This window comes from Passer domesticus, chromosome 5 (genome assembly GCF_036417665.1).
Source record: "Passer domesticus isolate bPasDom1 chromosome 5, bPasDom1.hap1, whole genome shotgun sequence".
NCBI lineage: Eukaryota > Metazoa > Chordata > Aves > Passeriformes > Passeridae > Passer > Passer domesticus.
The window spans coordinates 76,910,979-76,937,999 of NC_087478.1; the positions used below are offsets into that span (position 1 = coordinate 76,910,979).

Genomic DNA, 27,021 nt, shown 5'->3' on the forward strand with positions numbered 1-27,021 from the left:
CATAAAACCATCTCCTTTAATACTCATGGCTTCTATTCCTGGTTCTGGCCAAATCAGTGTATCCAGAATTTTCAAAGCAGTTGTTTTTAAGGGGAGAAGGGGAACCTAACTTGTTGATTGCCAGGTCCTAAATTTCTGTTTGCAAAACAGGGCTGGGTAGGATGTCAAATATAGGCCAAGCTGGGAAGTCAAACATAGGTCAAGCTGGGAAGGCAAATGCAGTAACCATGTTTTAGAATCATGTTCTAAAGATCTTATTTCAGAAAATCCATTGACTTTTCTGTGCACACAAATTAGGAATGGTGCTGATGTTGCTCTATAACTGCAATCTGCAAAAGCCCCAAGCAGGGGATTTTTGCAGCATGTTGCATGTGAGGATACTCATATAGCAAATAGAAGAATTTCTAAGCTGCCTGTAATGGGCAGCTGTGAATTGAGTTGGAGGGATAGAGGTGATAGAGTTTCAAAACAGCTGCTATGCTGATGGCTTGTGGGGGCCTAAAATTAAAGCCTAGCTCAGTTTTCAGTCCCAAAGCAGCACTTTGGGCAGCCAGCACTTATCTGTCAATAATCTTCTTTTTTTCCCTTTAAGAGGAAACAGATACTAAGTTAAGCTGCTGTAGCTCAGGAGAAAATTTCTTGATTCAGAAAATATTTTAAAATCTCATGCAAGAAATACTTATTATTTACCAGTTAATTATTTCTAGTAGCTGTGAGTGCTACTAGAAAAGCAAGATGATCTCATTAACTCCTGCCAGAATCTCCTGTTTGGAGGCTTTGTAAAGACTTTGGAGGTAGGAGTGTTGGGCTAGAAATCTCAGAAATTACCTCTATAAGTATTGATGGTGTACCTAGTACAGTGCTCTCTGCCTTATTTTTTATTAGGCTGCCCTCTCCCTAATACTGCCAAACTGCAGTGAAGTTTTGTATTGCAGTGGGACTGGTCCAAGTTTTACTCTGCAAACACTTGAGCAAATATAGCCAGTCTTTTGGGATTTGCCTCGTAAATATCTGGTTTTCACTTGGGCTGTCCCATGTCAAAGCCAGCCCAGCTTCCTTACAGTCCTGAGCTTTAAGATCATCTCCGTGGTCTGTCTTTGGCAGGGATGAGCTGCAGTGCCAGCCTGTCCACAGTGTGGGAGTGTTGTGCTATGTTTCATAGAGCTCTGAGCCTGCACTCTGCTGTGTGCAAACAATTCTCAAAAAAAACCCAAAAAACAAAAAAAAACCAGCATCACTTGTGGGTAGCAGCAGACTTCCATAGGACTCAGCTTCTGGCAGTGATTCTCTGTGGGAGCCCAGCCTGTTCCTCTCACTTCATGTTCCACAAGAAACAGCAGTTGTCATTATTTGATTTGGCTGAGAAAAGCAGTGTAAGACCCTTGGGTGTGAACCTGGATTTGGCCAAGGGGCACGAGACTGCACAGCAATTAAATTCCAATTCAGTGTTTGTCACACTTGCAGTGATTTATTTGTATCTCAAGTTCCTGCAGTGTCCCAGGTTTCTTTTGGCTGCCTCCATCACCCTGAGCCCTCTGTCTGTCTCCACTCTGATTCTGTGCATTGCTCTGAGGAATTCCATCCACTTTGACTCGCTGATTATCCTCTTGTCTGGAAATTCTGTCTGGTGAGCAGAATCCAGGCTGATGGATGTCAGCAGAGGAAGGAGGAGATGCTAGTGGGGGGCATCATGTGCTTGCAGACATCCATCAAGCCCTGGCAGTGGGGACACCAGTGAGAGAGGGCTGACCAGAGACCACTCCAGAGCAGCAGCGGTTGTGAATGTGCTTTGCCTGGCACACAGAAGTGGTTTTCACATGCATGGCTAAAGTCCACAGCTCGCAAGGAGCATTACTGCTGTGGAGCCAAATCTGCTTCACAGCCTTCCTTCAAGCCACAGTTTATTTCAAAACACACCCCCAACCCACCATCCTGGGAAAAATAACTCGGTGAGGAAGTTTCTCTGGCAGAAGTGCACCGAGAGGTTGGACCCTCCTCCACTGTGCTGCTTCAGGCCTGCTAGAGCCTCCCCAGCAGAAACTAAGAATTTGCTGCCATCTGTAGACATTTGGGTGCTGTTCAGGCTGTTTCCCCAGCCCTGCTCCCACAGCCCTTATATAGGCAAGACAGCCACAGCAAAACCTCCCCAGTCCCAAGGCAACCTATTCCTTTCTTCAGCCTTTTGCCATCTAAGGTAGCTTGTACTGTCTCCAGCTTATTTATTCTTCACTGCTGGATGCCAGTCCTGCAAGGAGAGTTTCAGTATCCAGCTCCACTGGTTGCAGGCAGAAAGCCTGGACTTTGCTGGGGAGCAGACAGCAATTCCCTTCTGAATGTCTCTAACAGAAATAAAGTCTGTCCTTTGAGGAGTGTGTTGCTGAAGTCCCACAGTGGCCAGGAAGCTTTTCCCAGCCCAGCTGTGCTCCAGGTCTCAGCTGGACAGTGGCAGCCTCTCCTGATGGGGCTGGCTGTGTAGCAGGGACCTGTACTCACACTGCACAGCCTCCTGTGCTGTCCAGGCTGAGCCCCCACTTCCCTCAGTGTTCCTGTGTCTCTGCAGACACATGGAGGCTGTGCTGCCCACTGAGCTGCCTGTGCTGCTGCTCCCTGCTCTGCCAGGCCTCCATCTCCCTGTCCCCACCATCTTCCATCAGCTTTACCTCCAGGACATGCTTTGAGGAGGTGATCTGCCATCTCCCCTCCCTAGGGTGTCCCCTTTTCCTCAGGTCAGGAAAATAGCCCTGAGATGGTGAAGGAATCCAAAACACCTTCTTGCAGAACATAAGATGTTACATCATGGGGAGCTGTTGCCCCCCTGCAGTGTGTTCCACACCACAGTCTCAGAGCATAGCCCTCTGGTGTAACTCCTCCTTGATGGAGCAAGCCCCAGCCATGGAACTGAGATGTCCCAAGCATTAGCACATTTCCAAGTGCCATTCAGATGTGTGTGCCAACCCCACACCTTCAGCAGATCAGCAGCAGTGCTCTGAACCCATGTCTGCTGCAGACCAGTCCATCATAACAAAGGAATCTTCCCTCCCTCTCCCAAGCACTCCAGGGGCCATGGCCAAGGCTGTCAGAGAGAGGAGGGACACAGGGGTTGGATGCAGCAGCTCATGGTGCCCCACTTCTGCCTTCTAGTTCCAGGGCCAGGCCAACCTGCACGTGTTTGAGGACTGGTGTGGCAGCTCCATCGAGCAGCTCAGGAGAAACCTCCACTTCCCTCTCTTCCCTCACGTGAGTAAGACCATCACATCCCCTGTCCTGCACTTCCCAGCTCAGCTTCCCAGGTGGGTCACCCTTATTCTCTTCACGTCCTTCCCCTACCTCCCTCTCTGTCCTGCTTTTTGTTGAAATCCACCACCTTCCTTGTGACATTCACATTCTCTGGAAAAATCCCTTCACCCAGGGTTTTTCTCCTGGGAAGCTGAGAAGCCTCAGAGAAAAGGGAAAGCAATTCTTACCTCATTTGCTTCTCCTGTGTTGTGCTCACATGTGGAATGTGTTTGGAGATTGTTTACCCCCAGGTGATTGTTTCGTTGGATTCTGGTGTGAGTTGTTTTCACTCTTTGGCCAGTCAGTGCCAAGCTGTGTTGGGACTCTGGAAAGAGTTTTCAAGTTTTCATTATTATCTTTTTAGCATTCTGTAAGTATCCTTTCTGTAGTCTTTAGTATAGTTTAGTATAGTATTCTTTAATATGATATAGTATTATAAAATAATAAATTAGCCTTCTGAGAACATGGAGTCAGATTCATCATTTCTGCCTGCCACGAGGGTCCCTGCCGATACAATATTCCCTCTCAACCACCTCCTCTGTCCTCCTGCTGAGGGAGCAGGAAGCTTTCAGAAGGGTTCAGGGGTAGCAGCTCTTCTGCTGCACAGGGGAGGGTCATTTCACACATGCTGGCCTGCCAGGGCTCAGACACAGGCTGAAGGAGCCCTGTATTTGGTGCTCTCCTTCCAAGTGGCTAGGGAATGCCATATCCTGTCCCCATCCCCTCAAATGCATACCCCATGCAGCTTCTCCCTTCTCAGCAGCACCTGCTCCATCTCATTTCTTACTTGGTTGGTTCTTTCATTCTGCCTCCATCCTCCTCTTAGAGAAAACCCTCTTCCCACCTGCCCAGGGTTTTTAATCCTTCCCTTGCTCCTGTCACATCTAAAATTATTTTTATTAATTTTTTCTTCTTCCATTTCAGACAAGAACTATGCTGAAGAAGTTGGCCGTGTCCCCAAAATGGACCAACTATGGTCTCCGGATATTTGGCTACCTTCATCCTTTCACTGATGGTGAGGGTTCTGAGTGCCTTCACTCATGTCTCTTGTCACCTTACTCTCCCTCCCTCCCCTCCTGGTCCTGAGCCACTGCTCCCCTCACCCTGGCAAGCCCAACACCAGGTTCCTTCCGTGGGTGGCGTGCGTGACTGGCCATGGCCTTGGCATGGCTGGAAACACATCTGCCTCCTCCCTGGTGAGGAAAAGCACAGGAGAAAGCAGATGGGAAATGCTAGATAAATAACAGTACTGTTGTGAATTCACAGCCCCATGGTGGTTATGTGGCCACAAACAATCCCTGAGCTTTGCCTCCCTCCCTCTCATGGCCAGGACTGTCCATGACATCAGTGATGTCCCTTCTGCTCCCTGGGTGCATGAATGCCATCTGACAGCAGCTGACATCTGTGTCCCCCAGCTGCATGCTCTGCTGGCACTCATCCTCTGTCACGGGCCCTCCCTGCAGCTGCCATCCCCGTGACCCTGGACAGAGAGTGAACCTCAAGCACCTCTGTCTCCCTCTGTGGCTCCACTTGCACATTCCTCCACCCAAACACTGCATCTGACACAAAATTTTGTTCTGGAAGCAAAAGGGATGTCAGGGGAGGCTTTGCATAGACTTCTTAGCTTTCCAGGTTACATGTCAGGTGTAGCCAGTGCAGGAGGGACACTTCACTGACATCTGTAAAGTTTTCAGTCACAGCAGAGTTAGCAGAGAGATTCAAAGGCAGGAAGGTGATAATATCAAAAGGGAAGGATGGTCTTACCAGGAGAAAGGGTAAAGACAGCATTCTAGGGGAGCAGGATCTGTTCTGTGCACGAGCCCTTCCCCCAAAGCCCTGCTTACTCCCTCCATCTCTCGACAGGGGAGTTTCAGTTTGCCATTGCTGCAGATGACAACGCTGAGTTCTGGCTGAGTCCAGATGAAAAGCCCTCTGGTCTCCAGCTGCTGGCCAGCGTAGGCAAGGTACAGTGCATGCTGCATGGCTTCTCCCATCAAAGTTTTCATGTTTCTGTGGGAACAGAGACCTTCCTGACTTACTGCTTCCTTGGACTACCCAGGTTTCTTTCCCTGTCCAACTACAGACATCAGCACAGATGCCAGATGGGGTATGACATGTGATATCTTAAGCCACTTACCTCTTGGTAGTGCTATTGGGAGTCCCTTGTTCACAGTTAAGGGACTTAAATCTGTCCACAGATGACTTATCAGGAGGAATTAGAGGGAAGAGGGAGTTAAATTTTCCTTTTTTATCATTGTCAGTGCAGTAACAAGGGAGGAAACTCATTTTAACTAGAGCCATCTTCTGTCTCTTCACAGACGGGGAAGGAGTGGACCGCACCAGGAGAGTTTGGGAAATTTCACAGCCAGAAGTCAAACATGGTGAGGTGAGTGGGCAGAGTTCCTCAGTCCCAGCCACCTCTGCACATGACCAGGAAATCACAAGGATAAGGGAAAAGCACTCAGGCTTGCCCTGAAGAGTTTCGCAATACAGAGAAAGGGATTACTCTGGGGTATTGCCAAAGCTTTGCAATGTACTGCAGGAATGCAACACTGAATTTTTCTTCCCTGCAGCAATCAACCACCAGCACATCCAGGCTCTCCTATATGAACTATGTCCTAAGCTTCCTGCCTTGGAACTGGCCAGATTTCCTAGAGGCCAAAACCCAGCAGATGACACTGAGAGGGAGTTATTCAGAATTAAGTGAGAAGGGTCTGGAGTGCTCCAGGTGCATAAGTGAAGCTACCTATCTCACTGTCAGGATCTGGATTTTCTTGGCAGCACTAACCCCGCCTACCCTGAGAATTAGGTTGTTTCAGGGGTGTGGTTGCTCTCCACTCATTGTCTGCTGACAAGCTAAGAAATGTTCCTTAATGTTCCTGGTGACAGACACCTTGTTCTTGGCAGGTTGTCACGGGAGGGCAGGTACTACTTTGAGGTGCTGCACAAGCAGGATGACAGAGGAACCGACCATGTGGAAGTAGCAGTGAGTCTGTGGAAATGGTGGTCCCGTATATGTGTCCCCACAGAGCTCAGGAATGATGTTTGTAACCATTTCCCTCCTTTCCCTGGCCTCAGCTCCTCATTGCATGAGATGTAGCTAATCCTCTCCAGAGCCCTTACCTACTTCTGTGTGAGATAGTCCTGGCCATGTGTCAGGACCCCTTCCTCTGCTTACTTGGGATAGGTCTGCCTTCTCTGGGGTCTGTTGCAGCTTTTTGGCCTTTCCTGGCTTGGATGTGTCCTGGGGGATCTCTGCTCATTCCCAGTCTTTTGCTGCTGGGTAAATTCGGTCCTAGTAGAGGTAGTGTGTTCCTTTTGTTCAAGCTTGGTTAACTCCATGGGCACTTCATTTTAATGTGTTTCTCTGTTCCAGTGGAGATTGAATGATCCAGAAGCGAAGTTCAAAGTCATTGACTCCCAATATCTCTCCCTTTTTGCTAGTAAGTATCTTCATCACAAGTTTTCCCAAGCACCTCCCCATTCTTCCTAAATGTATCAGCATCCAGTGTTTCACCATGAATCATTGTCTAGCCAGGCAAATACCAGGCATACACATCATTGGGAGAAAAAGGTGGAGACAGTTCAGGAGAAAGACTTCTGGACAAGAGTGTGACTCATTATTGAATGTAGGAGAATCAGAAGTAAGATTGGACCATTTTTTCAGCAAAGTCTAGAGGCAGTGAGGAAGGGCTGAGAGGAGAGTCTGCAAAGGTGAGAATTGTTCTAGATTGAGAGTATCACAGGATGGAGATTGCTTGCTGAGAGCCAGGGGGAGCATGAGTCCCAAAACATGAGATCTGTTGGGGTGTGCTGCCAGCTGGACACAACCAGGGAGAAGGGGCTGCTCTAGCACTTCAGCTTTCACTCTGGGTCCTGAACACAACAGGATTCACTGGAGATGGGGGGGCATGCTGCTTTCTTCTGTCCCAGCCTCAAGTCTCTTTGAGTTGGTGTTGGATTGCTTCAAACACATCAGTCCAGTCCCTCCTGTTTTGTAAACCCTTCTTAGCACATCAAGTGATGGTGTTATCAGTTAAGAAGTTCCTTAGTCTTGTTTACCCTTACCCAGCTTTGTCAGCATCACTTTCCTCTGCCAGCATTCCCCCTTTCCATATCTGTTGCTGTTGCCTTCCAACATTTCTGGGCTTTTTTTCATACCAGCCCTTTTGTGCCATGAAGACTCCCTGATGTAGTCAAGGCATCTGTTTGCTGTGTCTTGGATCACAACCTGCTGCTGTATTTTCTGAAACCTCCCATGTGGCTAGGACTAGGCTTTCCATTTGGTCTTCCATCTTCATCCTTCTTCCTTCTGCTCTTTTCTTTTGCCTGTAGAATAGAAGACTGACATTCCAGAAGATCCCCTCATGATTAGGTGCAGTGCTGCAGTCTCATTTTTATCTGTTGCCTTCTGCCCATAGTTTTTTCTCTTGTTCATATTAGCCTTTGGCTGTATTACATGACATCCCATTCTTTCTGAGGTCCCATGTAGTTCAGTACCCCAAAGTTGCACACCAGTGCCCTTGGCAGGATATTTCTTTTCCTTCATGGATATTTATTCAGTTCCCCTCATTTTAGAGTAAGATTCATGGAGACATGAAGTCCTGTGAACAGCAGCACCCAAGGAAAAATGTAACCAGTACCAAGTCTTGAGTTTGACCTTCCTGTTGTTCTTGGCTTGCTGTGGGGCTTCATTCCCTTTCTGGAGTAACATCCTCCTCAGCCATTGAAGGTCCTTCCTTTGCTCCTCAGGTTTCTCCTCCCATTCATCTCTCTTCATCTCCTTTGAAAAGGAACTTAATACTAACGATACAGAGGTATCCAGTAGGTCCTGCCAGCATGGAGCCTGTTCAGCACACCAGTGGTGGTGTATCCAAGGCAGGAGGTTATTTTCATCCACTTCTCATCACTGTGTGTGTTTGCTTTCATTGAAAGCCATGTTCCCACCCCACAGCTTCTCTGTCTCTAGATTTCTGGGTCAGAGCCTTTCCTTTGCCTGTGCCAGAGACAGCATTAGTGCCACGGATGCAATGCCATTTGGAAAGGGCTGACACTGGAGAGAGGTGTTTTTTTGGACAAGGAACAATTAGCCCCTGTCTCCCCCTTGTGTTCTCTCTCTGGTCTCTAGACGAGACACTTCTGAAGATGGATGAGGTTGGGCACATCCCGCAGACACTGGCCACTCGCAGGAGCTGGGCTGCTGACAGCCCTGGCAGCACAGTGCACCCAGCTGACATGTTGAAGCCTGACCCCCGGGACACTCTTTATGAAGGTGAGACTTGGAAAGTAGCTGAGGAAGTAACTGCAGCCCATGCAGGGGCACAGCTGGGAAGGATTGTCCTCCTACACTGCAATTATCCAGGCCATGCTTTTTTATTCCTGGTGCAAAAGAGAGGGGCAGCTACAGTATCAATAGGAGACAAAGCGTGGAGCAAAGCCAGCTCCTCTTTCTGGGCATCCAGCTCAAACAACATCCCCAAGCATATTTTTGTGTGAGCGTCTTAAAGGAATGTAAAGAGCTGAGCTGTGCAAGAAAGTTTGTTTAATCTATTCCTTATTATTCCACATGGATAAATAGAACCCAGGCACAGAAGTAGCTAAGCTGGTGCGTGGCTGCAGCAGGGCTCCTCCTGCAGCCCTTGCCTGTGTGTTCCTTCTGTGCAGTGCCTCTGCTCAGCAAGTCTCGTGTGCGCCGGGCCCTGCCGGACTGCCCCTACAAGCCCAGCTACCTGGTCAATGGATTTCCTCTGCAGCGCTACCAGGGGCTCCAGTTCGTAAGTTGGATTGCTTAACCTGCTGCTTGCCCAGGGATACACAAGGAGGAAGAAGAGATCCCTAAACTTGCCTCTGCAGGGAGTCTCACAATGGCTGAGGATTTCCTTCTCCATGGCGGGGACTGTAGTATGTGTGGATTAATAAAGCCACGGACATCTCTTCAGGAGGACTTGGCCACCTCTCTCCAACTTATTTCTCACACTGTTGTAAGACTTAAGCTCACAGTTAGAGAGGTGGACCAATGCTGAGGGGGAGGGTAAAAGGCATGTGCATACATACATGTGTCCTAGCATGCTTCCTTCTGTCTTCCATTCTCACAGCCTGCTCCTGGAGAGGGAAAGTGTGAGCAACTCCTGCTCCCTCTAAAAAGGGCTGGTTATCCTGCAGCTGTGTCTGGGTCACCTCGTGACTGATGTCTGGCATTTATGAGGGTTTCACTTCATCTTTCCCTCTTCTTCACAGGTTCATTTATCCTTTGTTTATCCAAATGATTACAGCCGCCTGAGCCACATGGAGAAAGACAACAAATGCTTCTACCAGGAAAACCCTTATTATTTGGAAAGGTAGCATGCTGTAAATTTGGGGTTACTGGCAGAGTGGGGAGAACCTTGAAGGCTGGAATTGGTGTGGAATTTCATGCTTACTTCTGTAGGACTTTTTTTTAATTCTTAAAGATCCCTGAAGTCTTGCAAAACATTAAAGCATTTATAGTTTCTTTTGATAACTTAAGTGAAAATATGTTTGGGTCTCACGGGGAAACTACCAGCGCTTTTCTTGCACTGTTAGCCCAGTAGCTGAGTCAGAGCATGTTTGTTCTCTTACATCAGGGAGTATATTCCCAGCAAGCTTGGCCTGCAAGTGGCTGGAGCCTCCTGATAGCTGTCACTGTGAAAGCCAAAACTATGCTCACCACGAGGCCTCTGTCTGGGGGAAGAAATGCATGTAACTCATCTTCACTGGTGCCCAGATCCCAGTGGTGGCCCCACAAGGGAGCTGCTACTTGCATGCTCCCTACTGCAACAGACACCTTGTGCAAGGACTCCCAGCCATTCAGGAGGACTTTTTGCAGGATAAAAAGGGTCACTTTCCCAGTCAAGTAGCTGATTATGTCCTCACTCTGCTCAGGACCTTCTTCCTTCTTCCAGGAAAGGGCAATGTAACTTTCATCAAACTTGTGTTTTGCTCTTCTCTCTGCAGATTTGGATTTTACAAGTACATGAAAATGGATCGGCCAGAGAAGAGCCTGGACTCTGGAGAAAAGACAGAGCAACCAGGTAGGGGCCCTTATGTCAGAACCCAGAGGATCCTTTTATCTGTCACTTCTGTGTGTGGTCCTGCAGCACCAGCTGAAGGAAGCTGTTGACTTTCCGTGCCAAGGAAATCTCAGCCTTTCCCCGCCAGATTGCTGTGTCTGGGAGGAGACTTTTACTGCCACTTTTACTTTCCTTAAGGGCAGGTTGGGTGCTCACCAAACAGTGGGCTGCAGTAGACAACATGACAACTCTCAGGCCCACAGCTTAGCTGAGGTGCAATTCTAGCAAAAACATGGGCAGGAGTAACGCAGCCAGAGGTGTGCAGCGTGGCAGCCCATGGTCACACCTGCCCTGCAGAGCTGTGGCCAGACCCACAGCTAACGGCAAAGCCAGACAGCTCCACAGCCTTTGGCAGTGGTGGGTGATGGGTGCTGAGGAGGCTGGTGGCAGCAAGAGCACAGCTCCTACCTGGAGAGCATCCCTGTCCCTCTGAGCAGGAGAGACAACACTGAGAGGAGGTGAGGAGTAGCTGCTCCCCTGCCTGGTGGGTACCTGGGCAGGGAAGGCACAGTGGGAGAATGCCAGAGATGTAACTTGGATTCATCCTGCAGGCTCCCAGGAGGGGAACCTGGATGACCTGCAGTACGAGGAGCAGGATGTGGAGAGCACCAGTGCCCCTGAACTCGCTGGCACAGGGAGGGCAGGGCCAGCAGGCAAGGCTCCCAGCAGCGTGTTGGACAGTGACAATATCCACGAGGACTATTCCCTCCGGGAGCGCCGCCGCCTCCTCTCTGTCATGGGTGATGATGCGGGAGAGGAGGTACGGAGGAGGAGGACAAAAAGGTCTGGTATCAAATCAGCCATGCTGGCCTCTACCAACCAAAACCTCAGCCTGACTGGCCTAGAGGGAAACCCAGTAACGAAGAGACCCCGTTTAAAAGCTGGCGTCAAAGACAATTCCAGGAGTCCTCCGCAGCATGCCAGGGCCATCCAGGGAAGAGTGCCTCTCAGAAGGACAATCCCTCCTTCTAGGACTGTGTCTGAAAGGCAGCAGTCTCTTGGCCACCCCAGGGACTCAGGGGTCACAATTCCCAACAGTGTAGGACCTCGAGGAGACCTCAGCACCACCAAGGACAGGCTGCAGCCAGCAGGCACCGTGCCAGCCGGGAAAGGAGGCCCAGTCTTTGGCAAAGCCAGGAGGCAGGCAGTGAGTGCTGCCAGCCCCAGCCAGCAGCCCGGGCTGCCACAGTGGCTGAGCCAGGTGCAGTCCTACGTTGCTGAGCAGAAGGTGGCCAACAATGGGGATGTGGGTGAAGGAGAGGCACAGGTGGCATCTCCTTTGAAGGGCAAGTCTGGGGGAGCAGCAGAGGAGGAAGAGGTGGATGGGGAGCCAGAGGAGGAGGATGAGGAGGATTTTGATTACGTACCAGTGTTTGACCAGGCAGTCAACTGGGAGCAGACCTTCAGCATGAGCAACCTGGACTTCCATATGCTGCGCACAGACTGGATTGACCTGAAGTGCAACACCTCGGGAAATTTGCTGCTAAGAGAAAGGGAGGCCCTGGAAGTTACACGTGTCTTCCTGAGGAAACTCAACCAGAGGAGTAAAGGGTAAGGTGCAGTGAGAAAACCAAGGGGCACTGTTCCAGAGTTGGTTTACCATGCTGTATGGGGAATACCTGTTATGTGAGTAACTGGTGAGAATCAGAGGATGAACTATAGATGTGGTAAATAAGATTTCAGGCAAAGAATCTGTGTAAAACACTGGACTTCAGGCACACTTCTTTTTCCTGAGAAATGGTACCAGCTTTTGCTGGTACTCTTTTGTTACATAGTCTTGGTATGGTTCTTCTCAAGACTTACTATCTCTTCTGGCAAACAGACACACTTCCTCTAGCCTCTATAAGCTAAACAATCTTAACTCCTGACTCTTTTGTTGGGTTGGCCTTAATTTTTATAATTTTTTTACTAGTCTTTTCTGGTTTCAGTTGGTGTTAATCTTCCTATACATAAGTGACCAATATCCTGGATGTTTTATGGAATGAATGTTAGTAGCTTCTAATCCCTGCTGGAAATAGGCCTAATGCTACATATTAAGATAGCATTTTCTTTTTCAGGGTCACACCAGTCACAGCCAGGTGTAACTGACCAATACAAGATTTTCTGTGTTTTTTAACTCACAAGTGCCTGTTTTATAACAGAAACTCTTGTTATCATCTGAAAGGGCATGACCTGGCTTTTTATCCAGTTTTGACCATTCTGAATCTACAGTTCCTGGCAGTTTTTACTGTAGGATTGCTCAGTCCTATTCCATATTCTTGTTTGATAAGCTATCATGAGCCAGTTTCAGCAGCCCAAACATGCTCCTTGCGCCAAAATCATTGTGGGTGGTGTTGGATACACTCACTATTACCAGCCCTACACAATCATTCAGACCCATTTGTTATTTTCTGTGTCACCTTTATTTCATTTCTCTTGCCAAATATTTTCTTTTGGCTGGAATCCCAGGTCTAATCCCACATTGCTTGTGGATTTAGGAGAAACAGGTGCTAACCATTCCCATGGAACTTTGGAAGCAGTGCGGGGGGGGGAGCTGGGGACAGAAAGGTTTGTGCTGGCCCGAAGGAAGGAGCCAGCAGGGCTGGGGGAGGGATGGGGGCTGGATGTGCCCACTGCAGCCGCGTGTCCCGCAGGCGCTTCCAGCTGCAGCGCATCGTGAACGTGGAGAAGCGGCAGGACCGCATGCGGGGCAGCCGCTACCTGCTGGAGCTGGAGCTGCTGGAGCAGGGCCAGCGGCGCGTCCGCCTCTCCGAGTACGTCTTCGCGCGGGGCTGGCAGGGCAGCGGCAGCCACGAGGAGGACGAGAGGAGGATGAGGAACCTGGTGTGGGGCCGCCGGCGGCGCCTGATGGCCGCGGCCAGCGAGCCAGAGCTGTGCTGGCCCCAGGGGTTTTCCTGGAACCACCAGGCCGTGGTGCACTTCGTGGTGCCAGGTAAGGGGATCTGCCTCCCCAGGACATCGAGGGGTGGCACGGTGGGTGGTTCCCATGAGGGCAGTGGGTCTGAGCCAGTCTCAGCCGTCTTACTTGGGTCACTTTCCATTTCTGTTGTCTCCCAAGTTAAATACCCTCAAAAATATGGTAGGGCCCAAGCAGCCATGGCTTGTAATCTCAGAGAAAACCCCTGTCACATGGTGGGGAAGAACCCACACTGATTCCTTGGCTCTGTGGACCAATTTTCAGCCTAGGCCTATTACATCATCCCTGAAAGGTTGTTGAGGTTTAACAGATGGCAAGAAGCCTTGCTTGTTGAGAAAAGACACCACCATTTAAATCAGCTTGCTTTGATTCTCTCCCTGTTGCAATACAACCAGTGAAGAACCAGGCACGTTGGGTACTGCAGTTCATCTCTGACATGGAAGAGCTGTTCCGAGTCACCAAGGATCCCCACTTCAGTGTCATCATCACAGACTACAGCAGCGATGACATGGATGTGGAGAAGGCTCTGAAAAGATCTACCTTGCACAGGTTGGGAGTACTGCTTGGTGACAAAAAGCCACTCACACACATAAGCCTGCAAACAGCACATTTGGCAGTCTCTGTGTGTTCACCAGCCACAGCCTGCTGCAGCTGGAGCACCACAGACACCATCCATCCAGACCTTGCACCTACACAGCATGTTTTTGATGTGCATACATATCTATGCATGGAACACTGTTAGGAAAGTGTAAAGCAATACCTAGTGTAGTCTTCCAGCTAAATTTATTGAATTTATTGTCTCTTTTTTCAAGATTGCAAGAGAGAAGAGAAAGCAAGTCTCCCAGTGATGGGGCAAGGGGAGGACAAAAAAGATAAGAAAGCTCTGAGAGGTGGGACAGATAGCATGGAGACTTCAGTTTGCTGGAATGACCTTGCTCTGATCTGAATCGGCTTTGGCTGGTCATTTCCATTACATGCCAGGGGTTTCCAGGTCTAGTCCTAGGACAGAGCTGGGCTGGAGCTGAGAAGAGTTTTGCTGGCTCTGTTCAGGGGCAAGACTCTCTGGGCAGACTGGGACAGGGAGCAGTGCTGGGCTTATGCAGTCCCCCAGCAAAGATTTCCTCTGCTTCAGAGGGTACATGAAGCAAGGGCAGCTCTATGGCCCAGTGCTGTGTGGCACTGCCTGCCGTGCCTTCTGTGCCACTGAAATTCCCTTTCCTCTGACCCCCAGCTATCAGTACCTGAAGCTGACAGGGAATTTTGAGCGTTCTGCTGGGCTGCAGGCGGGGATAGACCTCATAACGGTGAGTCTGGGGGGCCTTGGGTGGGCAGAGGGGTTTGTAGTATGTGTCTGGTGTTGCCACTGCCTTTGGTACTGAACACGCTGGTTTTTAGGGAAGGGAATAGCCTAGCAGACCAGTTAAAATGTAGATATGTTTCCTCTCCTTCCAGAGTAAAGGTCTCTTTATTCTGAGGAGTCTGTGCTCTGTTTGATTCTTGGTCCATGTGCTGGGACTGTCAGACAGGAGGGAAGTCAGCAGTAGCAGCTTTGTGATCCTGGCTCTGCCAGGTCACAGTCATGCTATTTCACACTCAACACTGATCAGCCAGTGGACATTTAGCCAGCCCAAGGGATCTCAGTTTCTGATGCAGTAATGAGATTTTGACTCCCATGTTTCTGTTTTCCTGCCCCTCAAGAAGTATTTACTGAAAGTCAACCTGTTTTTTTCCCAATTGGTACAATTGTTCCAGGACCCGCACAGCATTGTCTTCCTGTGTGACCTGCACATCCACTTCCCAGCTGGAGTCATTGATTCAATCAGGAAGCACTGCGTGGAAGGCAAGATGGCCTTTGCACCCATGGTCATGAGGCTGCACTGCGGGATGTCCCCACAGTGGCCCGATGGTAAGAGGGCTCAGACTCTGGGAAATGGGGAAAGAAGGAAGTGTCTGCCTCATCTGCATTTGTTCCTCTGGCACTGTCAGGGTCTGGAGCTTGAGGTACTTCCAAGTCCACAGGGTGAGTGTATGTATTAGACGAGAATGGGGTTTAACAGCATCAGGTACCTGAAATTTGAGATCAAAAAGCTAGCAGAGCCCTTTTTCTGATGTTTCTCCTGGTTGTCTCCCAGGGCTCTTTATGGATTTGAGGACCTTGGAAAAAGTGTCATTTATTCCTGTTTGTCCATATCTCTCTTTTGTGAGGGGGCACAGCCTGTCCTGAGGAGAGCTGGTAGACCAGGGGTGAGGGAAACCAAGCCAAGTTGGAGGGAGAAAAGTGGTACAGCATAGGGTTTCCTTTAGACAGAGGTGGCCATCCTGAGCCATCTAGGCACAGGGACAACCCTGAGAGCTGGGACAGTCCAGGAATTGTGTTGCCAGACAGGAGATGTGAGAGGCTCTGCTAAGAAGTTGATGGGACAGACCATGCTGTCTGTCCACAAGCCTTTCTCATTCCCAAAGCTGGTTGGCATGGTTGGCTCTGCCTTGGTGCTGAGTTTACTCCCTGGTGTCAACATTGTGCTAAAAGTAGCTTGAGTCTCACTCCAGCAGCTCTGCTGGAGCCATCAATGTTTCAAAACCTCAACAAAGCTGTGCCTCTTTTGCGCTCTCCTCAGGCTACTGGGAGGTGAATGGGTTTGGTCTCCTGGGCATATACAAGTCTGACCTGGACAAAATTGGAGGCATGAACACAAAAGAGTTTCGGGACCGCTGGGGAGGAGAGGACTGGGAACTCCTCGACAGGTAGGCATTCACTGTCATTGTTCAAGTGCTCAGGAGGGGAAGCCCATCAGATCCTGGAGAACCAATGACCATGGGAGTGGGGTTCTAAGGAGGTTGAGATGACTACTGCCACCATAACCTTGGCCAGTGAGGGAGAGTCTTTGAGCATATACTGACCTCAGACCTAATAGGTGAGGAGACACAAACACTCTGTTGCAGCCACTAATAAGAGAAGAGCTGTTTTCTGCTGCCTTCTAGCCACACTGCTGGTTGGTCTCCTGCAGATTAGGCCCTGGTGATTGTGAAGACTTGGTCCTTTTCAGGCACCCAGAGCACAGTGTGAGCCCTCACATTTCCCATATAACATTTAGCCATGAAGACTAGCTGGTGGAGAGGCATTTAAAGGTCATGAGGTACATTTCAAATTTCTGAGGATTTTGTGATGAGGGATGCACAAATCCTGAGCCTCTGGCTTTGTAGTTGTAGGGTTTGGGCCCTGTCCTGTCTTTCCTGTCAGCTGACTGCAATCCAGTGCTGCCAGTCATCTTTCCTCCTATCTTGGCATATGCAGGCACTCTTGACTAGTCCTGCACTCAAGGGTGCATAAACACTCAGAAAGTGTCATTAGCCTCCTGCTTACGGATACGGGATACCCCTGAGCTATTCTGGATACCCAATTTGCTTGCAGTCCCTTGTCAACAGCACAACTTAAGAGTTTTCCTGGGGCTGAGTCCATCAGTGTCTTTGTGATGAAATTTTCCCTGAGTCTCCTCTTCTGTCTGCCAGGATCTTACAGGCTGGGCTGGAAGTGGAGCGTCTCTCCCTGAGGAACTTCTTCCACTGGTTTCACTCAAAGCGGGGCATGTGGAACCGGCGCCAGCTGAAGACAGCGTAGCCTTCAACCCCAGAGCTGTTTGGCAGCGCTGTCCACCATCTCATCCAGATGTGCACTTTACTGGGGCATGCAGCCGAGTGCCCAAACTCTTCCAATGCCTCCAGAGACCTGTGATGGCATGGCACAGCTGAGGAAGGGGTGATCAGGCTAGTGGAGAGGGAGCTTCTCTTGTCAGCCGCTGCATGTGAGACACGGGATCCGCGTGTGGCTGGGAAGGCGTGCAGCAGAGGTGTCAAGGGAAGCACTTGTATTTCCTGCCATGCAGTCTGGTGGAAGGTACAGTGGGAGAGGTGCCCTGTTTCCTGTTGAGTCTTGCACCAAACAGACACAAATCCCAGCTAAGCCTAGAATGGTTTGTTTAGAGCAGTGCGGCTTCTCTTTCAAAACTTGAATGGAAAAAAAAAATAGCAAAGAACTCACAACCGTCCCTATTTCCTCTCCTTTGCCATCTCTCCAGTACCCATTATTTTGGACAGGAGACCAAAGTTCTCTGATCTGTATTGCACCCACGTGCCCATGTGCTGACTTAAGGAAATCTGGATGCAGAGGAGCTCATAAGCACTTTAGGCTGCTGGTGCTTAGATGTTTCTCTGTGCTTTTCAGTTTGGTCATTATGAAAAATTGTGCTCGTGTTGAGCAAATTATGGGCTGTGGATGGAGTTGCAAATACATTTCCCTTACAGGAGCCACGTTTGCCTGTAGCTGGGTGAGCTGGCAAGGGTGATGTGACAATTCCACCTGAATTATTGACACACTGCCTGAGGGTAGTGGAGGGTCTATACAGAGAAGCTAACAGAGCATCTCAGGAGGAACTTTGCAGCCTTATCTGACAGACATGTGTTTGTCCTAGCAATATCAGGGAAACCCTAACAGGGAAGAAGTGGCAATATTTTATTAGTTGAAGTATTGTGATTTGTCAGAAGAGGAGGCAGTCTTCTGCTCTCAAAATCCTGTACATTTATGCAGCATCTAAAAGTTAATTTAATAAGTTATGGCCTCTCAGTTGTGTCTTGTCATGGTTTGACTCTTAAGTATAGAGCAGGCTTCTTGGTTGGAGAACCAGCACAGCTTTTGGTGCTTCATCTCTGGAACAGCCCTGGCAGCTCTGGCCTGGTACAGAGGAGGTGGCCTCAGGTCTTGGCACATGAACTGGGTGTAACCAGCAGTGAGGACAGAAGGGCATTGTGTGAACAAAAGGATGGGCAAACCCATGCTGTCATTGATGGAAGAACAGCTGGCCTGGTGCTACAGGGAAGTCTCATCCCCTAAAACTCTTGTTAATGTAAGGCAAGATTTTTTTTTACCCTGTAACCATTTTAGAAGACTATGTAAACCCAGAAATCCCAGCTGACTCAGTGCTTTACACTGCAGCTTCAGTGTCCCCAACTATGCTGAAAATTGCTGAAGCTTGAGGGGAGAGTGTGACATAGGACGCTGCTCGTGGTGCCCAGTTCTGTGGAGAGTTCTGGGAAGGAGTAATGGATGTATGCAGAATACAAGCAAAGCTGACTGGTACTAGACTTTTCTGCTCTTTGCTGATGGTCGATGCCAATTCAGAATAGGCATTGATTTATTATTGTGTCTGTGGTGCTTGATGAGTCCATCAAGTTCTGCCATTGCAGTAGAAAATTGAACATACAAGTTCTGGCACGTGAGATAGAAATCATGTCAAATCATCTGTTTGCATCAGTCTGGCTTTTGTGAGTGATGGATTTAGAAAAAGTCAACCAGATACCAGAAAGTTCTGCTGTGCAGTGTGGAGCTGTGGTGAGAAGTAGACAGGAGATGGCTGTGTCTGTGAATCCATGGAGACACTGAATATCCCAGAAGAGGCAGCCTTAGCCAGCTGCCCAAGCCAGAGCAGTCTTCCTATTGAGAGAAAATATCCATGCAGATACTAAGAAATTAAATCATGGCAGTTGAGGTGATAGGGAAAAGGCTGACAGCAGTCAATACTTTTTTTCTATTTTTTTTTTAAAGTATTATAGGAGTTTGGGAGACCAGAGCCCTGTGATGCAATGTTGCAATAAGCTCTGCTTCTCCCTGGAATGTGCAGTGTCAGTCATGCTCTCAGTGCAAGCCGGAGCCTGTGCTTCCCTCAGACACAGGCACAGCTCCACGAGTGTGTAGGTGAGCTGCTTTCCAGGCTCCAGGACCGTGCCTGCACAGCCTGTCCAGGCTGGCTGTGTCACGCAATGCCTGTGGAATGGGGAGAGGCTGTTGGGAGGGCGAGTGCCCGGACGCGGCCGGGCGTCAGCAGCAGCAGCTGTCTGGGCCCATCACACTGGGAACACCACAGTGGTATGCACATGGAGATCTGCTGGATTCGGAGGCAGCCTGGAAGTCAGGCACGGGAAGGAGGAGTTGTTTGTACCTTGTGCTTTCACATCTGGCTGTGGATGTGGTCTGCAGCAACTGACATTAGCACCTGGCCTTCCATCTGCGGACACTGGCAAGAATTAGAAGTAACTCACTTGGCATAAATGCCATGAGTCTTCCCCACCACACAGGACAGCCAGGAAGAGTGGACTGGACAGTAGGGTGCACCCCTCAGTGCAGCACTGCCAGGAGAATTTGAGGATTTTGCCCCCATTTTTCAGCTGTGACTCCAATTCCTTCACACTTTATAACCCAGGCCAGTGGTGAGCAGAACTACCTCGTGAGGACTCCTTGATGGAGATGTAAGGAGTTCCTGGTTTTCAGTCCAGTTTCCTAGTGGCCAGTTTCCCCACTGTCAAAGCTACCATCTCAAATGTTCTTCCCTTCCAGTGGGAATACTCAGTTGGTATCCAAGCAAGTAGTAAATGTGATTAATACTAATTGGCACTAGCAGGCAGCCTCTATGGAGGAGCTTGGAGAGCCCATGGGAATAAAAACTGTCTTCCAGCCCACATGCTCAGAGACCTCACTGCAGGGTGTAGGGAGAGAAGGGGCTCCACACTCCCCAGTTTACTGGCCAGCAGCAAACCTTGCAGGAGCAGTGCTGGGCTTCACTCTGAGGCTGCTGCCCCTCTTCCAAAGCAAGCTGCAGTTTTTCTCCCCAGACAGAGTCACAGAGAGGGGGAGAGCAGGAAGCACAGCAGGAGTAGGTCCCTCAGCTATGCAGTGAAAGGACATGGCCAGGAAGCTGACTCCCCTCAACAGTTGGTCACATTTCTGTCATCAGGATCTTTTTAGGAAGCTGTGCTGGAGTTTCTGGCCTTCATGTGCATCCTGGCTGTGTCCTGCTTGGCCAGCTGGAGGAAGTCAGTTGCAGAGGATTTTCCTTGCACCAGGCCAGGAGCAAGCTGCTCCGGAAGCTCTGTGGCTGGGATATGATGGACAATGCAAAAGAGACCTTCTCCGGGGTAGGGGAGTCTGGGCCACCAAATGTGAGGTGCAGAGCAAGGGGGCTCTGCCTACAAATGTGACTCTGTATTCAGGACTGGTGCTCAGGCTTGCTTTGCAGGTCATCAAGGGAATGAAGAAGGGCTGGCTTTTAATCTGAGCAAATGTATTGTGTGAAAATTATTATTTGTTTCATCATTGTCTTAATGTTTGCCCGGCTTGGACATCTTTCCTCATTGCCTACAAATGTCTGAAGTTGATTGTTTTTTAGATACAGATGCCTTGTGTTGAAAATCTGACTTGTACCTGCCTTAAAGTGGCTCTGTGCCTTCAAGACGACTCCTGGGCCACCTTTCTGTTGGAGCTGGGGGATATACAACAAATTCTCCCTTGTGTTTTATAAATACATTGTCTTCCTACAAGAGCTCTCTTCTGTCTGTGTGTTCACTTGCACCTGCGTCACTGTGCAGCAGGAATTAGAATCCAGGTGTGCTCCTCTTGTCTTCATTAGCTGAAAGCACAGGCAGTACCAGAGAGATCACTCAGCCCAAGCCAGCAAGAGCTCTGCAGCAAGGGGTGAGTGGGAGATGCAGTGGGCAAGGTTAGCCCTGCTTCAGTCCCCTCCAGATCTGTGGAAAATGGGATGGCAACAAAACAATTCTCCTCCTGTCTATATGGGTTTATCATGTGAAACAAGGTGGAAACAGTGGACAAATACACATTCCAGAAAAGCATGTGTGATGTGATGAGAGAATGTGGAAAACACAGTGGCTCTCCTGGCAAGCAGAGGACAGTTCCTGGAGAAGACCACAGGTGGGAGCCTAGACCTTTGCAAATGGGAGGTCAGCTCTTTCACAGCAACTGCTTATCTGAATTCAATTTTGGCCCGTCTTCATTTCAACTGTGCCTTCTTAGAGTATAAAAAGCTTGGCAGCAATGGGAGTCACACAGAAAGAGTGGAAGAGGCAGCCAAGTTTGCTAATGAGTATGATTTCACTATAACAAGAAATTATTAATATGAAAGGAGATGGAGAGAAAGTATTCCAGTGTGCTGCCAGCCTTTGCTAGCCTGGGATGAGTGGCAGGGAGCCCCCTCTGCTCATGCAGGCCTCATGTGCTGCCATACCCGATCCAGTAGCTCTCTGAAACAATGATAAAATTAAGATCTGGCAATGAAATTGCCCTCACTGCTTCTTTCCCAGCTGAACCTTTTATATTTTTCCCTCTCTTTACATTCAGTCATCAATGCTAATTGCTTTGCCTCCTGCTCCATGAAGCAGTGAGTGTTGGGGTTTGGGGTCTTCATGCAGGATATGTAATTTTTTACTTTTCCACAAACCCAGCCAGGCAATAGTGGCTGGCAGCCCTTGGCTTGTGGTTTTGCTGTGCCTACAACTCATTCCACCTCTGCCTCTAGAAGGAAGCATTTTTCTGAAGGAGGCAGGATAACAGGCTTCCCAGAAACATCCACCCCTCCCTGCTGCCAGTCAAAGCAAAGACTGAGGACCAAGTTGAGCAGCAAACTCAGAGTCACTCAGACCTGTCATCCCCAAGAAGAAGCGGAGGACAAGTCTCTGCCTGCTTCACCTAACAGATCTCAGACTGTGCTCAGCTTTACCACTTCAGGTTCTGGTAAATACATAACTAGTATTTTCCACCCTACCCTTATTATGGAATTTCCCTTCAGCTCAAAAAAGTCACTGTCAGTTTCGGGTGCTGGGCTGCTGCTGGCCAGTGGCCTTACACACCAGTTGGTGGGCAAGATCATTCACACCCTCTCAAAAAAAGTACCACATGTGACTGACACAAATTTGGTTTGTAGAGACAAATACAAATGAAATCTGTATCTCAGTGTCAGATACTCCCAGTAGCTCCTGAAGACTGATGTGAGGATGCTTTCGTGGCATTTCTGTCTCAGGGGTGGCAAGGATATTCAAAATGAGAAGTGCATATTAAACTGTGATTCTGCAGTAGAATGGAAAAATCATTTAATAATCAAAAGAACATGTAATTATTCAAATAGGCTTACATAAGGCTATTAAAATACCATTTTTCAGCATGACCATTGAGTTAAAAAATTTAGGATTGAAAATTTTTACTCTTTCGTAAAAATCTTGAAACTCATTAATTCAAAGGATTTTTTTCTTACAGAAACAAATGGTTCTAATACAAGAGAATTACCAGAGCTGTCATTATAAACCAAATACATTTAGAAACATTTATATTAGTTATAAGAATAAATCATAATAGTGATTTTTAAAATAAAATAAGCTATTCAACTGTAATTTTTCATTGCAGCAATAAGTCTAGGCTGTGTCCTTATGTATAATGTTTCTTCATTTTCTAGTAAGTATTGTCAGGCTATTCTGACATAATTCCTGATTGGTCACTGATGATAACATCAGACCGCAATAACTATTTTCTGTCCTTGTTAATATTCCAGGGCTGGAAATATCTGATTGTTTTCTTAACTATGTTACATTTAATTTTAAACAACTAGGAAAACATCTGAACTGGTTCTGGCTATCTTCATGTACACACACCATTCTATCCTCCTAGGAAAACTTATTTTTTAGTTTGAGAAATCCATTCCAACATGTGGGAGGTAAACTATTACATAGAATTGCTTTAAGGACATCAACTTATGTTTGAGACAAAAAAAATCTGGACTTATTTATTTAGCCTACAAAGTAATTCATTCAGTCTTCTCTATCAAATAAGCTAATATATGTGAAGCAGGCAGCTAAAATAAGAAAAGAGATTTACAGAACTGTACTTTCAAAATGTATACCTGCTGCTGTTCCTGCACTTTTCTCTTGCAAAGTTTGTTCTAGGTTGGAAAGACAATATTCCTGCCCCTCAGAACTGCAAAAGCATTACAGCAAGGGGTCAGTCTGCTATGATACACACAGAGTTTTGAAGTTTAACCCAGTTTTCTGAATTCATCCATGGGCTCCTGCTGAGGTCAGTGGAAACGTGGAGGAGAGCTGCACTGCTCAGGTCCTGCAGGGAAGAGAAGAAACTCTGGTAAGGTCACCTCAGGCTCCTCTGTGTGCATGGCCAGAGAGGAGCAGGCACAGCCACTGCTCGACACCACAACTGCCCCTACACATGTGGGGTGCTGCTCTTCAGCACTCACCCCTCTCTGCATCCCAAACCAGCAATCCCAATCCCAGCAATGTTTCTGTAGAGGCTTTTGGCATTTGGATCAATCCTCACCATAGCATGTGTCTGTTGAGCTTTCTTGTTGGCTGTTGCCCTGGTATGTGGCATTTAAACTGTGTTTACATTTTGCAGGTCATGTAAACAAGAAATGTTAATTTTGCTTCTTGAGCTAAAGTGCTTTTGTGTTAAGAACATGTCATTCCCTCACTGACATGACATGGAAACCCAGCTATTTGGATGAATTCTTATTTACAGGGCTTCCTTGAAAATGAGCATTAGGTGCTTAAAACAGTCCCTGCCAAACTACACTGGCTGTTGTAAAGAGCTCTTCTCCCCACTGCCTTGCCCAGCATGTTCCTTTTCCTCTGCTCAGATGGTGCTGCTGTTTTGGGACTCCTCCCAGAACACACCTAGTTTTCTTCCCCAGCATTAGCTCCCATCCATAACTGCTGTTGATATCTAGCATGAGCTCTGCAGCCTCCCAAAAACCACTTGCTTCTGATAAACCCCAGCAGCTGGGATGTTTGGTGTTCTTGCTTTAGACACCAAGTGAGGAGAGCTGCTCCTCCTCTGAGAGAATTTGTTCAATGGCTGCCGGTTTTTGTGGGACAGCAAAGTGCCTCTGGAAGGGCTTTGTTAATTTGTCAACATCACCTTGCAGTGATGTTTTCTGAGACTGAGAGCCCTCCCAGGGGCTGGCAGTGATGGGAGCTCACCCTTTCTCACCTGAGTCCATTGCCCCATGAGTTAATAAGGTCCAAAATTCCTGCCAGGGTAGAGGCCAGTCTTCTGCACCCCAAAGGCTGTGATGAAGATGTTGAGGATGACTGTGATGAAGATGAGAGCTGTGGCAGCGTTGTTGAGTATGTTCAGGCGTGGTTGCTTTGCAATATCATTCAGGTTCAAACGAGCTGTGCCATACAATGCAAAAAGAAAAAGGGGTTTGCAGGCTGACTCCAAGTCAGCTCCTGCAAGCTTCCCCTGCCTGATAAATGTTCATGGTGCCCCTGAGTGCTGAGGCCACAAAGCAGAGGGAGTAGTTACAGGAATGCTACAGGAGTCACATCTTGCTCCAGGATAGAAGGCTAGAGCAGAGAAAAAAAAATCTTGTTTTGATTTTTTGGCAAAATTCTTTGTTTTGCCGTGGAGGTGCCGTGGTCCTGCAATGGGTCAACACTAAATAGGGAAGTTACTGCTGCACGCTAGCCACACAGATGCCATGGTCCCCCCAGCACTGCCATGGTGAGGGCAGGCTGTGGGACACAGGGAACAAGGGCAGCAATGCTCTGCTTGCACTTGGAGGCCAGTTCCCCCCTGACACCCAGACCTGACCTATGTGGTGACACAGCTCTCAGCCCTGGGTACATGGATGGGGTCAGTCCTGGCTGATGGACATGGATGCCTTCAGACACAGCAATACCCTGGTCACCAGGGCTGTCTGGCCAATAAGCTATGCAAACAGCAGCCATGCTGTGGTCACTTGTCCCCTTTCTCCTCCCAGCTGGCTCCAGCCATCACAGCTGCCACCAGGAAAGGCTGTGGTGTGTATGACAGGGGAAGGAACATGTCACAGATTTTTCAAAGCCCCCAATCCTCTGTCCCCCATAAAAACCCCTGTAGGATATTCAAGAAAATGCAGAATTTTGCAGGTTTTTAATACTGGGGATCTGTTGGAGACTGAAATACAGCAAGTCCTGTATCAGATGGAGCACTGAGCAAGCACCAGCAAACTAATGCTGGTGTTAATGTACTGTCTGTAGGGCACTAAGAAAACTGTGGGATTGGTTAAATGTGAGGTAAATATAGGGAGTAGCTCTGCTAAAATTGTTCTGTTAAGTCCCAGATGAAGTAAGATGTAAAATACAGCTAAAATGTAGTGTCTGCAAGAGCTGTATGAAGGAGCACATAACAGTAGGGGCAGCAAGAGGCCCATCCTGGCCAAATCCCCACTCTTTCACTGGAACAGGGGCTCAGCAGTGGGAAAGTGAAGGAAGAGTTGTGCTCAGAGATGTGCAAACGAGAAACAACCCACCCACAAGTAATACTGACCCCCCTACCACCCACATCCAGCCCTGGATGGAGCCAGAGGGGAATGGTTTGGGGGAAAAGAAGCTTCTCCCTTCCACCCCCACGCCAGCCCATCTGCAGGGTGCACACGCCTTGGTGGCCACCTTACCAGTGATGATAAGGAGAATCCCAATCATCACCTGGAAGAAGAGGGAGATGCTGATGAGCACGATGAGGGTGGCGTAGTACTGGAAGGACGTGCCCTGCTCCAGCACAGCTTTGAGCTGGGTGACGTTGGCCATGAACAACGCCACGTCCAGCATGCTCTCTGCCACGCTCTTCTTGGTCGCGTAGTGGTTGATGTTCATCGGCCCGTGGATCCGGAGGTGAGGGTTCATGCCCTGGGGAGACAGGAGGAATCACTAAACCAACAGACACCTGTGTCCAGTGGGATGCTGTCTTCTCCCTGGGGTTTATCTAGAAAGCCTGGGAAGGAGTCAAAGTTGCATGTTTTTAAAAGTGTTGAGAGTACCCAGTTTCTCCTCACAGTTGCCTCATGGTATTAATAGGCACAAGATGCTTGCTGTGATCAAGAGCTCAACAAGGTTAAAAAAAAATAATTATATTTTTATGAAAAACAAGCCTCTCCAGAATTACAATAATATAGATTATCCAAAAGCCAGGGATTTTGCAAGCAATATTAAATTCTCTTCCTTCAGGACATAGACAAGACTCAAACTCACAGGGGATTAGAGACAGATCTTCTCTTTGGGTTGGGTGTTGTGTTTAATATCATTACCAATGATCTGGATGAGAGGATGGAGTGCACCCTCAGTTTGCAGGCAACACCAGGCTGGGTGGCAGCGTTGACCTGCTTTGGGGTAGAAAGGCTCTGCAGAGGGATCTGCAGGGGCTGGATCAAGGGGCTGAGGCCAGTTGTGTGAGGTTGAGCAAGATAAAGAGCTGGGTCCTGCACCTGGGTCACAACTCCATGAAGCACTACACACTTGGGGAAGAGAGGGTGGAAGGTTGCCTGGTGGAAAAGGACCTGGAGATGCCAGCTGAACACGAGCCATCAGTGTGCCTGGGTGGCCAAGAAGGCAAATGACATCCTGGCCTGTATCAGAAACAGTGTGGCCAGCAGGACCAGGGAAGGGATCGCCCCCCTGTACTGGGCACTGGTGAGGCTGCACCTCAAATCCTGGGTTCAGTTTTTGTCCCTTTCCAGTCCAAGAAGGACACTGAGCTGCTGGAGCAAGTCCAGAGATGGGCAGTGGAGCTGGTGAAGGGTCTGAAAAGTCAAATGAGGAACAGCTGGTTGGGGTTTTTTTAATGTGATAGCTCAAAGCGTTTAGTTCTTACAGTGTCTGACAGTGACATTCCTGTGGTTACGTGGTTCCTTTGCAAAGCCTTTCTTGCTCTGGAAGGTGGAAGGTGAAAGATACTGGAAGGAAGTAAAAGTAGAAGTCTAAAGAACTGGTAAAAACTCCAAGGCCATGTGTAGGTATTTGAGACTTAACTATTACAGTGTGGTGTCAGGGGCAGAATAGAGGCATTTTGAGGAGAGGAGGCCAGCAAAAGGTCATGTTCTGTGAATGCATTTAAAAAACCTGTCTTGAGGG

General features: G+C 48.6%; 2 protein-coding genes across 7 annotated transcripts in view; one reads left to right on the forward strand and one right to left on the reverse strand.

Moving 5' to 3' along the window:
* B4GALNT3 (beta-1,4-N-acetyl-galactosaminyltransferase 3) overlaps positions 1–21,553 on the forward strand; it is a 64,915-nt gene extending 43,362 nt beyond the window's left edge. For all 4 annotated transcript variants that reach the window (XM_064421205.1, XM_064421206.1, XM_064421207.1 and 1 more), the window contains exons 4-20: positions 3,142–3,237; positions 4,201–4,291; positions 5,140–5,240; positions 5,595–5,662; positions 6,184–6,262; positions 6,653–6,719; positions 8,405–8,548; positions 8,941–9,050; positions 9,514–9,614; positions 10,249–10,325; positions 10,916–11,915; positions 12,998–13,296; positions 13,677–13,830; positions 14,513–14,585; positions 15,034–15,187; positions 15,900–16,026; positions 16,792–21,553. In XM_064421205.1, the coding sequence (XP_064277275.1) occupies positions 3,142–3,237; positions 4,201–4,291; positions 5,140–5,240; positions 5,595–5,662; positions 6,184–6,262; positions 6,653–6,719; positions 8,405–8,548; positions 8,941–9,050; positions 9,514–9,614; positions 10,249–10,325; positions 10,916–11,915; positions 12,998–13,296; positions 13,677–13,830; positions 14,513–14,585; positions 15,034–15,187; positions 15,900–16,026; positions 16,792–16,900 (2,850 nt within the window). In that variant the 3' untranslated portion in view covers positions 16,901–21,553. The remainder of the gene's footprint in view (positions 1–3,141; positions 3,238–4,200; positions 4,292–5,139; positions 5,241–5,594; positions 5,663–6,183; positions 6,263–6,652; positions 6,720–8,404; positions 8,549–8,940; positions 9,051–9,513; positions 9,615–10,248; positions 10,326–10,915; positions 11,916–12,997; positions 13,297–13,676; positions 13,831–14,512; positions 14,586–15,033; positions 15,188–15,899; positions 16,027–16,791) is intronic.
* Positions 21,554–22,886: 1,333 nt separating this feature from the next.
* The window catches only part of NINJ2 (ninjurin 2), a 43,255-nt gene continuing 39,120 nt past the window's right edge, over positions 22,887–27,021 (reverse strand). For all 3 annotated transcript variants that reach the window (XM_064421221.1, XM_064421222.1, XM_064421220.1), the window contains exons 2-4: positions 25,569–25,800; positions 24,119–24,303; positions 22,887–23,230 (exon numbers count right to left, since the gene is read on the reverse strand). In XM_064421221.1, the coding sequence (XP_064277291.1) occupies positions 24,140–24,303; positions 25,569–25,800 (396 nt within the window). In that variant the 3' untranslated portion in view covers positions 22,887–23,230; positions 24,119–24,139. The remainder of the gene's footprint in view (positions 23,231–24,118; positions 24,304–25,568; positions 25,801–27,021) is intronic.